The sequence below is a fragment of the Acomys minous genome, assembly GCF_964271855.1.
Source record: "Acomys minous genome assembly, chromosome: 8".
Taxonomy (NCBI): domain Eukaryota; kingdom Metazoa; phylum Chordata; class Mammalia; order Rodentia; family Muridae; genus Acomys; species Acomys minous.
In genome coordinates this window covers 111,068,662-111,081,582 of record NC_140489.1, presented here as the reverse complement: position 1 = coordinate 111,081,582, position 12,921 = coordinate 111,068,662, and the positions used below count along the sequence as shown (strand labels likewise).

Genomic DNA, 12,921 nt, shown 5'->3' with positions numbered 1-12,921 from the left:
AACTCTGTCTGTGTCCATCCTTCAGAACTTTATTTAGTGCAACCGTGATGTCACATGGTCTCCCCAGCAAAGTGGGGTGTCCCCTAGTCCTCCCACCGTTCAGGGCTGTACTATGTTGACCGCTTTGGATTCACTCAGTCACTGCTCTGTAATGGTTTCCCTTGTGATGTTGTGGTGTTTGGGAAAGGAAGGGCAGGCTGCTGCATATACTTGGAATTTAAAAAGAAAAGTAGCTATTTAGGAACTGCCCTGGATCAGTTGGAATAAACCTACTAGAGAAATCTGGGCATATAAACTTTGAAAAGGGGCCATGCCTTTGATGTCTGACCCTGGACATGACCCTGGGGTATGGAGTCCTCCGACCCTCATTCTTCCTTTCCAACAGGGAAGTGTTCTAGCTGAGAGGAGCTACTGAGGTAAAGAACCATGCAGGTGTGGCTCAGCCTGTGGTGAGCTCCCTACCCAGGAAGCTAACGTCTAGAAAATGCTATCTGGTATCAACAGCTGTGTTTGCTATTTACTCTGAAAAACAAACCAGTAAAGCATGATTTCTTCAAGACACTGGTCCTCGAACAGAAAGTAGGCTCTTGCTCCACAGGCAGAGGACAGGCATGTGGTTTTCTCCAAATAAGAGCTATTAGGGAGTTGGCCTTGCTCTGTATTTCGGCTTCATTTCTGCTGCTGGTGACTGAGCTCAGGGTCTTGCACAGGCTTGGCAGGCCTCTACCATTAAGGTGCGTCTCAAGCCCTAAAGCTGACGACTGGTTTCTTCCCAATTCCCAGGCTTTGTTTCTCAGTTTATCAGAAGAGAAGACTGAAGGTGCTACCTGTCGTACGTATCCTTGGCAAATGCTACAAGCATCACAATACCAGCAGGAATCAAATTGTCCATGTCTACACTTGTACGTTGAAGTGACAGTAGCTATTTCCCAGTCACTGAGCAATTTTATCCAAAGTAGGACATATTTCTAAAATAAAGTGCTATATAAAGTCCTTCTTTCCATATACACAGTTTTACTTTATTGGGAATAATCTCAGTCATGATCCGCAGATGTTGGTCCTGGGCAATTTGAAGATAGGTCTTCTTTATCTGTAATTTATGTGAGGGAAATAAAAGGTGAATATGAGTTTATAGTAAACTTTTAGAAAATAGTAAGTAGCAGTTTTGACCAGTCATGTTTGTTATTTATTCTACGAAAATAAATGAGGAAAAGATTAAGGGCTGAGGATACCGATCAATGGTTAGGAGCTCTGGCTTCTTTTCCAGAGAATCTGCATTCCATTCCCCATACCCACATGTGGCTAACAACTGTCTAATGCAGTCCCTTCTTCCGGCTTCCACAAACACTGAACATCTGTGGCGCATAGACACACACAAAGGAATAGCACCTATACACACAGGCGTTGAAGAGATTAAAATAATTACAAGAAAAACTTTCACTCTCAAATATAAAGTCCTTAATTACCAGCTAGCTTAGGTGAAATGGATAAACACGTCAGACAATTGTCTCTGTTACAGCAAGGGTCAAACCAACTTCGTCTTCACAATGAAAAAGAGAATGGATTTCAACATATTTGACTTTTATGAGTCAGAGACAATAGTCTACCTAAATAGAAATTAGTTCTAAACTTTTAATGCAAGTATCTACCAAAGAATGAATCTTCAAAAATACAGCATGAAAAAAAAAATCACTATCTTCAAGGACTTTTGGTTCTTTTTTAATTTTTTATTTTATGAGTAGTGGTTGAGACAGGGTCTCATTATGTAGCGCTGGCTGGGTGGGAACTTGCTATATAGACCAGGCTATCCTTGAACTCATAGAGATCCACCTGTCTCTGCCTCTTGAATGCTGGGATTAAAGATGTGTGCCACCATGCTTGGCCATTAAGTTATTCTTTAGAATTGAAATTATGTCTTCAGTAATAAAATGGTGAAAATTCCCTCTTATACATTAAGTTACTGAAAAATTAGAGTTCTAATAAAAACTCAATTATTTCTATAGTCCCTATTTCTTTACAACACTGGTCCTATATTGTTATTTGAATGGAATAAGAACACACTTCAACTGTTTGTAGGTCATGTGAGCTTTATTAAAAACAAACAAGTATCCACAGAGAGTATTCTATAAAGTATAAGTAGTTTTCCTACCTTCATAGGCTGTCCCACACCAAATGCAATACAGATGCTCTTCTCGTAAGTAGCCAGTGAGGATCTGCAGTTTTTCCAGCACCTGGATAGAGAACACGTGTGCATCAGTGGCTCACACCGACCAGAACCCGGCTTCTAGGACCTCAGTGCAGCTACCCTCTTTTGGTGCACTCTCAGTTACTCAGGGTGTCAGAGTAGAGGTGACATATCTGGGTATGTCTCAGTATACTAACTACAAGTGACCACTGGTAAACATAAAGAAAACCATGTTTTGGCTGCCTCTGGAATGAGGTTTTCCTTGTTTTGGTTTTTTTTTTGTTGTTGTTGTTTGTTTGTTTGTTTGTAAAGACTGGGGTCTCATTATGCATTTTTGATCTGGAACTCACTCTGTAGACCAGGCTGGCCTTGAACTCAGAGATCCATATGCCTCTGCCTCCCAAGTGCTGGGACTAAAGGTGTGTGCTATCATACCTGGGGATATTGGCTTCTTAAAGACCTCTTTTACATTCAAGTAATTTGTCCCTCGGGTGAGGGGAGGACTGTCTCCTTGATCAGGTGAGGGGAGGACTGTCTCCTTGAGCCCCACTCATCAGCGATCTCACAGCTAAGCTGTACACATGTGCCTAAAGCTATAAATGCTGCCTAGGGAAATTCTAGTAACTGTAGGAGTGTTATCACCTGAACAATTGAACAAGGACATTTAAAAATTAATGGTGCATGTGTGCACCCGTGTCAATGTGTGGGCGCGGGCTTGCTAGTGTGTGTCAGAGGAACCCTTGGGAGAGCTGGTCCTCTCCTTCCGTTATGTGAGGCCCAGGGATTGAACTCAGGTTGTTATGCTTGGTAGCAGGTGCCTTCACTCACTGAGCCATCTTTGTCCACCATCTACTAGTTCCTTCAGATTTAATTTTGTTTCACTTTGCGAATGGATGAGGTACACATTAGGCTCACTTTTAGAAATGTAACAGGAAACAAAAGTCGACTGCAATCATTTACATTTGCAGCTAATTTGTCATCTAAACTGAAGCTGAGGTAAGAGCGTAAACTAAAACTAAAGGGAAAAATCCTAGGAAATTTTTATTTAAAACTATCCTTCTAAATCGGCAGCTTTCCGTAGGGGTTATCTTCTCCCCAGGGGCTATTTAGCATGCTTGGAAACACTGGTTGGTTGTCGCAGAAGTGCGACTGACATCTGGAGGGTGGCGGCCAGGTATGCTGCTGTGAAGGGAACGGAGGGAGCCCTGAGCGAATGTCTATTGCTGGCATCGCCTCAGCCCCACAGGAGTGGCGAAGCCTCATCATCCAGGTGAGGCTCAAGAGGAGCAGCTAAGCTTTCTTCAGGAGTATGAAAATGAAACTGGCAACTGCAGCTACCTCCTGTGGTGTGCTATAGCCTGAGGCTGCTTGCCTAGAGAAACCGCCTATCAGGACTGGCTAACCCCCCACCCCCTCCCCCCACCCCATGCTCTTCCTAATTAACACCCTGAACCTCAGGGTTGCTGGGGGTAGTAGGTAACCTCCATCAGAAAGCACGCCCCCACCTTACCCTAGCTTTTCTGTCCATGTGTGTGTCTCTGCCTTTTCCCCACTCCCTCCCCACCCCTAGTCAGGGTGCCAGGCAGCAGGGGTCACACATGAGGTGCCAAGGCCAAGATCCCTGCTCTGAGCAAACGAACAAACAGTGCCCAAACGTACACTCAGGTCTTCACTCGTGTATTCGTCTTCATCCTGTTCTTCCTTCTCCTCTTCCTCCTCAGTCTCCTCTTCAGGCCTTATCCAGTACCATGCCTCCCTGGGAACCTGGATATTCTGAGAACGCAGAACTGTTTTTATAAAACACAGCTAAGTATACTTGTGGTGTCATAAGTATGTTTGAGCTACCATAAATTTGCTCTTCCAAATAATATTTACTGAGTGAGATTTCTCAGTGAAACACTGATCCATGAGCAGTGAGGACTGAAAGGACATTTCGTTCTTGCTGTCAGCCCGGCAGGAAAGACAGTGGATATAAAACTGTACATAGAAGCTAGGAAGTCACTGGGTGCAGGGAATACATGGAAGATAATGCAGATTCAGCCAAGTGGGGCACTGCTCCCAGCTACCCATGTGTGATAGAAATCATACCAATCCTCGAGACCCTAAGTGAAGTAGTTTTATTTTACTAGCACTCACTGTGACTTGCAAAAGGCAAAGATTTCTTTTAAAACTATTCCTATTTGAAATGAAAGCAGTCCACCATAATTTTCCAACAGACACACAAACTGTCTGTTAAAGTCATGTTAATCAAACATTATGGGGAACAGAATTTCTACACAGTCCAGTCCCAAGTAATGATAGTTTGCATAAGAGAAAAGCTATTTAACCCTTACTAGACAAGTCAGGAAGCGGGCTCCTGGAGAAAGCAGGAGCATCAGGCACCACAGTAGGTGGTGCACACCAAACGAAAGCTTACACAGAAAGAGAGGGTATAAACAGGGCATGGAGGGTTTTTCCTTAATAAAATTAGGCGCCAAATCATCCTGGGTACAAAACACTATGAAACTAGACGCAGATGCCCCGCTACCTTCTGGGCATCAAGCTGCTGGCAAGCTCGCTGGCTTCTTCTCAGGTCCCCTTCCAGCCTCATTTCATCTTGCTTATTTTTCAGCCGGGTCCTGGGTGAGGGAAGAGTCATACAGTAAGGTCCATTTAACGCCTTTCTATGGCCACATACCGAGGAACACACCGTAGTAAAGGGGACACGAAGCAAAACCAGTTCAAATGAAAAGGTTTACCGAAACTGCTCGGCAGCCTTTTCTTCATCTTGGTTTTTCATGTGAATTTTTCTCCTGTAGTTTTCTAGCCTTTCCTCTGCTTTCCGCTTTAATAATGACTCGTGACCTAGGCCACTTTTTCCTGGTCACAGACAAAATTCTGATGAGAACCTTAGGAAACTACTGATTTTTTTTTTTAACTTTAAAATATGACAATTTAAATACTTGAAAATTAAATGCAGTTCCCACTTGACTATAATTATCAGAACTTATTTCATTAAAATGACAGCAGAAAACACTAAGGTTTAGTTTTGTTATGTCTTAAAGCCCAAACGCATGGTTTGATTTTGACAAATGTCAGAAGCTCACCCAACACAGTAATGCTACGTACATTTTTAAAAATTAGGAAAATGAGCTGAACGTGGTGGCGCACGCCTTTAATCATAGCACTCGGGAGGCAGAGGTAGGCGGATCCCTGTGAGTTAGAGGCCAACCTGGTCTACAGAGCAAGTCCAGAACAACCAGGGCTACACAGAGAAACACTGTCCTGAAAAACCAAAAACCAAACTAACCCAAAACAAAGCTATTACTTTCATAAATGTATGCATTTCTCTAGGGTTAATATAAGCAATTAGGCAAAAAGATAAATGTCACAGGTAACTCTGCTTTAGCATGTTTAGTACACTATAATAGGCCAGGAAGGCACTGTGCTTTCCAGAGGTGTAACTATTTCCTCCAGTTTTTGTGTGCTGGGGTCAGAGGCAGGGCCACGTACTGATGGGCTTCATCCTAGTCCTAACTCTTTGGCACAGTCTCACCATGTAGCTCAGGCTAGCCTCTATATCTCCATCCTTCTATGTCTGCCTCCTAAATTCTGAGACTATAGATGTGTAATTACAAATGATTACTTCTGGTTCCCCTATTTTTTTTTATTATTTAAGTTTTACATTCCATTACTTCTATTTCACCAAAACTTACTTTAAACTTTTTTCCTACAAAAACAACTTTTAAAAAAATGTAGAAGTTTAATATTTTACTATTTCACAGGCTTCCTAGGATAGCAACTATAAGGGAACCTTCACAAAACATATTAGGCGAACCAATCTAAGTTACTGCCACCTAGTATACTAAAAAAGAAACGAAAAAAGATTATATACCTGTTTTAACATTGAGAGGAATTGGCTCAACTATACCATCTCCTAAAAAAAGAAAAAAAACATAAATTAGAAATATTGTATTACAACAAAGTCCAGGTCTGTCAGCACAGTATGTGATGTTACAATCTCTCTGTATACTCACTCCTAGTTTCAATGATATTCTAAATTGAATTCTGGAAACTAATGTTCTTTGTCAGCTAATACCTCTCCTGACTTTAAATACCTCCTTCTCAGTAAGATCACTCAGCCTCTTTCTTATGCTATTTTATCTTTCTTTCTTTCATTACACACCTTTCTTTCTCTTTCTTTCCTTCCTTCCTATTCTCTTTTCTTTCTTTCTTTTCTTTTCTTTTTTTTGTTTTTTTGAGACAGGTTTCTCTGTGGAGCCCTGGCTTTCCTGGACTCGCTTTGTAGACCAGGCTGGCCCGTACTCACAGAGATCCACCTGCCTCAGTCTCCCTGAGTGCTGGGATTAAAGGCACGTGCTACCATGGCAGGCTCTGTCTGTTTTCGAGACAGGGTCTCACTATATATTATAACCTTGGCTGTCCTGGAACTCACTATGTAGACCAGGTTGGCCTTGGACTCACAGAGATCCACCTGCCTCTGCCTCCCCAGTGCATTTACGCTATTTTAAGAAGTGACACTGTGAACACATAAGTCTTAGAGGGCAGAAACCTCAAGAGAAAACAGTCAGTCTTCCTATATTAAAAATCAAAGAGATTAAAATAGAAAAAAAGCCAACTGAAGGCACCAATTATAGCTGCTGCATCTTAATAAGCAGTTTCATTTTCCTAAAGGAAACACAGCTTTGGGAAGTCATTCAGACAGCTAATGTTGGCACAGAGGAAGCCGGGAAGAGTCCTGTCATGGTCCCCAAAGCTGCTTCACTGCTGTCTGGCCACTGTGCTTTTCTACCCATCACCTGCTCCCACTGTTCGCCACCTCCATTCTCAGCCTCTTGCCAGGGCCTTCAAGCCTGCAGTGGGATGCTAAGGCGCTCACGCTGGCACAGGTGGCGTTTAAAATGGACGTGAGAAGACATCTCTGTGAGGGTTGTTAGCCCCAAAGATAGTAAGAAACTCAAGTGGTTTTGCTTTTTAATAGATTAAAAGTACAATGCAATTGGGCAGTGAAGCACACTGATCTACTTCTGTGACTCACCACTCTTGCCCAGAGCCTGCCCACTTTTGTAGCCCATCTTCTGGAGCAGAGCGAATCCTTTGTTTTCACAGCCCAGAGCATTCTTCAGCCCGATGTCACGTCTTTCGCGTTCTTCTTCTTTCACGCTCTTCTGCCTGTTTTTCAGATTAGCTTCCTGTTGCTTTTCTTCTTTTCGACGGGCTTCCCGGATCTGCCTCAGCATGGGCACGCCTGGTCTGACGTCCTCTCTGGAAAACGAAGGAAACAGTAGATTGAGTGCAGGGAGTTTCCGCCCACTTGCCAAGTACTCCCTGGACACGAGTTACGATTTCAAGCTTGAGACGGGATCATCTTCGTCACCGCTGCTGCAGCAGAGCAAGGAAGGCCAGTTACAGACGGTGGCAAACTAAAGGAAGTGTGAAGTTGAGTACATTAGCAATATTTCAGAGTAATTTTTCTAAGAGGTAAAGAGCAATAGGCAGTAAAGCTGAATAAAGGGTTGGTGAGACATTAAGATGCGTCAGGGGCAAAAGAGCCAAACAATGACAGAAGAGGGCACAGAGTGGCAAGGGCAGATGTAAAACACTTAGTACCAAGAGACCAGAAAGCTCCTATAATCTTTGTATGGACACACAGGATGCTTTCCATGAAACAGTAACACTGACTTTTGTTTCTTTGTTTCCAGACAGGGTTTCTCTATGAAGTCCTGAGTGTACTGAAACTCTCTCTGGCTGGCTCAAACTCAAAACCATACTGTCTGTCTCCCTCTGCCTCCGAAAGGTGTACGCCACCACGCCTGCCAGTAAGGCTGATTTTAATGTCACATCTAAAAACCAATGTCCTGAAATAGGAAGATGGCTTACCAGGTAGACAGGCCTGCTGTGTAAGCCCTGATGACCCGAGTTTCATTCTCGGGGTCATGGTGGAAGGAGGGAACTGACTCCCCCAAAGTTGTTCTCTGATCTCCACATGGGTGCAGTGCCCTATTCCCAGTGATAAATCAAATTTAAATATTAAAATATATACTAACAAATATCCTGGGGTGGGGGCTGGGGGGCTGCTCAGTTGTCAAGAGTACTTGCCCGAAACTCTTGTTTGATCCCCAACAGTGCGAAATCCAGGCATGGTGGCACACACCTGTAATCTCAGCCCTCAGGAGGCAGAGGCAGGGGAATGCGCTACACAGTGAGCTGGAGGCCAGCTGAGAGCTCTATGAGACCCTGTCGCATACCCGACCACCACCACTACCCAACCAGTGTCCTTTTTTTTTTTAAACAGTCTATATTCATCCTTTGCATATCATCCTATGAGGGGTGCACAGTAACTTACTGAACATTAATGAAGGAATCTGACATGTAGTCCTCTTCCTCTGCCATGTTCAACTTCCTATGGTAAAGACCTGCAAATCCAGGAGGACAACATAATAGAATCATCATCGTTATAATTTTAGCTTTATCAAAGTGGAGATCAACCCTGAAGAGTGGCAGTGCTTCGTGATGTTCCCTTGAGCACAGAGATAGAGAACTCCTGCATCCTATGTCCTAGCAACAGAGGAGCAGCCGACCCACCCAAGGATAACTGAGAACGGTGCGGGCTTTGGAAACCTCAAAGCCCCTGCAGTGACGCACCTTCTCCCACAAGGCCACACCTTCTATTCCTTCCAAACAGTCCTCCAACGGGGGACCACGTATTCAGAAATATAAGCCTATCTGGGCCATTGCAATTCAAACTTCTAGAGAGGAAAACACTCTTGTTTTGTCTTTTTTTTTTTTTCTTTTTTCTTTTTGGCCCTGAGATCAGGTCACCCTGTATCTCCTGTTGTCCTGGCACTCACTATGTAATCCACGCTAGCCTTGAACTTGTCATTCTCCAAGTATGAGACAAACTCTCATATAATTGTGTAGTATCCTCCAACACAGCTGGCTCCCAGTAAATCTTGCCTCGTGGCTTTTTGATCACCGTCTAGTTTTTCTCCCACACTGAGCAGTTTGTGTAGCCAACAGGGCTCTGTATAGTAGAGGGACTTTTAGGTCACACTACGATGCATTGCACTCTGTAAAGCGGGTAATATGAATCAATCAACAGAATGAAGTCAGTGATCCTATACATGGAGACGTCCATGTGGAAGGATTGGAGGCACAACTGTGTGAGCCGAGTCCGTGAGCCACCTGGGAAGGTAGTCAAGGCCGAGATGAATCAGACGGAACAGCAGCACTCTTACACAGAACAGTTAGCACTCACCTAGCTCACCAACAGCTCGATAGAGAGGAACACCTTGTTCCACTTTCCAGCTGGGAAAAGTGAGACTCAACCTGGCTAAACGGTCTGTTCACGGCCACAAAGAACACGGGTCTCGGCGATCTTGCTCCTGAAACAGAATGAGGTTGTGATTGTTGTTGCTGAGCTGGGTCTAGAATCCAGGGCCTCATACGCACAAGGAACATGCTCTACAACAGAGTTAAATCTCTAGCCCGTACTGGATTGTTTTTAAGGGAAGCATTTAGCTCCGTGGTCAGACATAGTGGCCCACTGGTGTAATTTCAGCACTCGGGAGTTTGAGGGCAGCATGGTATACACAGCAAGACCCTGTGTAACCCCCTCACCCCACAGTGTAAGGGACTGCAGGTTATTTTTGAAGTTCTACTTTTAACGGTATAGTTACTCCACTTACACTTACAATGGTCGGATCTCATCACACTGAAACGTCACACCTGGGCAGAGCCGTTTCATTAATTGACAAGGTTTGAGGAAGTTAATTATTACTATTGGTCAGGGAGTTAAATTATTGTTAGAAGTGGAATAGGAAATTGGGTACGCGAGTGTGAAGACTTCTCTTGCTAAGAAGACAACATACACTAGCATTCTCCACTTCCTTCGAACGTAAGCATAAACCCCACAAGGCGATAGATAACTCAGGCAGAGATGCTGGTGGCCCTGGACCATTACTTAAGAGGCACAGCAACGAAATGGTCGGATTCTGGACCTAAAAGGAGATCACACGACGTTTGCTGATGGTTGGAGGTGGTGGTGTGTGCAGCTCTTTGCTTAAGAACCTAAATTACGGGTAACCACCTTCTCAACAGGATGGTTACAGGTGTTAGCTTATTTCTGTATTGAGCAGAGTTTGAAGTAAGGGCTACTGAATACACAGAGATGGCTAACTCTTTGCTATGAGTGTCCCGGGCATCGCAGGCTCTTCCCTCCCGCAGCGACCCATCAAAACGAACACTCACAGATAGGGCAGTCACAGCCAACTTGCACCAAACTCAGTCGTATCCTCCTGGGTGTCCGCACAGCCTAAGAGCAGAGCTTTACCACCTCGAACCAGGTCCGCTGAGCGCGCCCTGCGCATGCGCAGTCCAACTAAAGCTGGCCAGGCAGAACTCCAACCCACTTGTTTCAGACAGCCGATTCGCTTTGGAAACGGGGCAGGCGGGGCTAATATACCGAAAGAGGTGCGCGTGCGCATGACCAGCGTCCCGCGCATGCGTTGTCCTCCCGCTTCCTGCCGGCAGGAGCTTGGGAGGCGGGGCATCCGGGTCCCTCGGCGGTGGCTACAGCTTGCGGAGCTCGGCTGGTCCGCCCCTGCCAGACTAGGAGGTGAGGCGGTCTGTCCCCCGTGCTGTCACAGCATGCAGGTCGACAAGCTCTTGCGATCCCTGGGCCCCGGGCCGTTTTCAGAGGGCTGAGGAGGGAATTCGAGTTTTGAGGCCAGGGAGCCTCAGTCTCGTGGGGTTGACAGCTCGAGGCTGACGTCCCCGGGCGGCCCGACCCGGTCCTGCCTTCGAGGTCCTCGGAGCAGCCAGGTGCACCCAGGCCCGAGCACTTCAGTCCCGGGCCGAGGGGTTGTCCAGGGCGCCCCTGTCGCGGGGTCCCAGTCGGGGCCCGCCCCCTCGCTTGTCCGAAGCCTGGGGTCGTTATCCTGGCCCTTCGTAGCAAAGGAGTGTTAAAGGTACACTCTGCAGGGGACTAGAAGGTTCTTTAAGATGTGTGAGCTCGGTGCGTCAGGGTTCTCATGACAGAATGAGCCCATGACCTATGTTCTGATAGGTAACCCCCTCTCCTCCGTCCCCAACTCGGAATAATGCCTTTTTGCAGTATTTACATTTTTCTTTCACTCCATTCTTACTGCCGGTTTGATTTTGTGTATATTGGTGTCTTCTCAACGTTTATTCTCTCAGGTTAGTGAGTCAGAGTTACTGGACAAATGAAAAGTAATGAGAAGTGAAACCATCCTTTATTTCCCTGTCTTAGTGATTGCATTTACGAAACTTGACATTTAATATTTTTAAAAAGCCTTACGTGTTGGGGTTGGAGAGATGGCTCAGTGATCAAGAATACTTGTTGCTTTTGTAAAGGACCCGGGTTTGGTTTCCAGTGCCCACATGGTGACTCATGACCATCTGTAACTCCAATTCCAGGGCATCCAATACCCTGTTCTGACCTCTGTGGGCACCAGGCACACATGTGGTGCACGTACATTATATAGGCAACACACCCCTACACATAAATAAAAAATTCCTTACATGTATTTCTTTCTTTCTCTCTTTTAAAACTAATCTGTTCGTTTAAGGTGTGACTTAAGAACTTCAATAATGGAGTTAGCTCACAGCTTATTGCTAAATGAAGAAGCGTTGGCTCAAATCACGGAAGCAAAGAGACCGGTGTTTATCTTTGAATGGTTAAGATTTCTTGATAAAGTCCTAGTTGCTGCCAACAAGGTAGGTATTGTCCCATCCCCACCCCCATGAGATGAATATAAAGAAAATGTAAAACATTATGTTTTGAAAACGTTATGAACCATTCACCTCAGGAATTGGAGGATGCTACACTAATGGGATTTTCTGATTTCTCCTTCTTGTATCCAGAGCAAACCCCAAACCCTGTCTAAATCCTACGGGTTGCATGCTCCTTATTTCTCTCTAGGCAGCTCGGTGTGACTGGAGGAAAGCATGACTGGCTGGTATCACTCATCATCACCAGGGCCTGGAAACGGTGTCCATGGTGCCTGTAATCTCAGTGTCGCCATGCTCTCTTGGGACTTAATAAGAGATTTATTTTTTCCTTCTCCTTTGTACACAGCCTCTTTGATTGAAGTTTGTTTTCTGCATGTTTTAATTTTTTTTAAACATTAGATTACATTGAGGCAAGCCTCAAGTGGGAAGATTTAGGAGTGCATCATGAGAGGTTTTTCTGGGAAAGGTGGATTTTGTTAACATCACAGCAGGCTAGCAGGCCATTCATGACCTTAGTAGCTTAGTATGTCCCTCTAGACTGCTTGTTCGCTAGAAGATACTTTTCTGCTCTATTATCTGAAGGGAATATGGTTAATTGTCTATGATTGAGGAATTGGTATAGGGAGCCTCAAGACTTCCGCATACATTAGGTAGACATTCACCTCTCATTATGTATCCCAGAGCGGCTTCAGACCCACAGCCATCTTGTTGCATTACGTGCCTGAGTGCTGAAATGCTGGGCATGGTGGATGAACTCCAGGAGAGCCTTTTAGACAGCCACCTAATTATGCCTTTTATTTCTAGGTGCAGGTTTATTCTTACCTGAAAAGTCTTCCAAGGCTTAAAATAACATGAGCTACTGGAGTACTCTGTGTCCTAATTTCTTCTTAGTTTCCTCTGTTGGAGTTCTTGAGTTCTGGTCTCTGTCTGGATGCTTTTCCTCTTGTGTTGGCTGTTGTGGACTTGTGCTATGATGCTGTTGC

General features: G+C 44.8%; 2 protein-coding genes across 2 annotated transcripts in view; one reads left to right on the top strand and one right to left on the bottom strand.

Annotated features, from left to right (window-relative positions):
* Positions 1 to 1,006: 1,006 nt before the first annotated feature.
* On the bottom strand, positions 1,007 to 9,570 carry GPATCH11 (G-patch domain containing 11). Its single transcript, XM_084792789.1, has 9 exons — positions 9,444 to 9,570; positions 8,532 to 8,601; positions 7,224 to 7,450; positions 6,060 to 6,101; positions 4,924 to 5,044; positions 4,713 to 4,803; positions 3,845 to 3,958; positions 2,150 to 2,231; positions 1,007 to 1,090 (listed from the first exon to the last, which is right to left on the bottom strand). Exons 2-9 carry the CDS (start codon positions 8,576 to 8,578, stop codon positions 1,035 to 1,037), a joined length of 780 nt encoding a protein of 259 aa, XP_084648915.1. The 5' UTR covers positions 8,579 to 8,601; positions 9,444 to 9,570; the 3' UTR covers positions 1,007 to 1,034.
* A 1,145-nt stretch (positions 9,571 to 10,715) lies between these two features.
* HEATR5B (HEAT repeat containing 5B) overlaps positions 10,716 to 12,921 on the top strand; it is an 81,405-nt gene continuing 79,199 nt past the window's right edge. The window contains exons 1-2 of the mRNA XM_084792536.1: positions 10,716 to 10,802; positions 11,776 to 11,923. Coding sequence (XP_084648662.1) covers positions 11,798 to 11,923 — 126 coding nt within the window. The 5' untranslated portion in view covers positions 10,716 to 10,802; positions 11,776 to 11,797. The remainder of the gene's footprint in view (positions 10,803 to 11,775; positions 11,924 to 12,921) is intronic.

Excerpts from the sequence above, each read along its gene's own strand:
- GPATCH11 (XM_084792789.1), bottom strand. The coding sequence starts at position 8,578 with ATGGCAGAGGAAGAGGACTACATGTCAGATTCCTTCATTAATGTTCA. Across the intron at positions 5,045-6,059 it reads TCCTCTCAATGTTAAAACAG|GAAAAAGTGGCCTAGGTCAC; the intron begins GTATATAATCTT and ends GTCTGTGACCAG. Across the intron at positions 2,232-3,844 it reads ACACGAGTGAAGACCTGAGT|GTGCTGGAAAAACTGCAGAT; the intron begins GTACGTTTGGGC and ends TTCTCTATCCAG.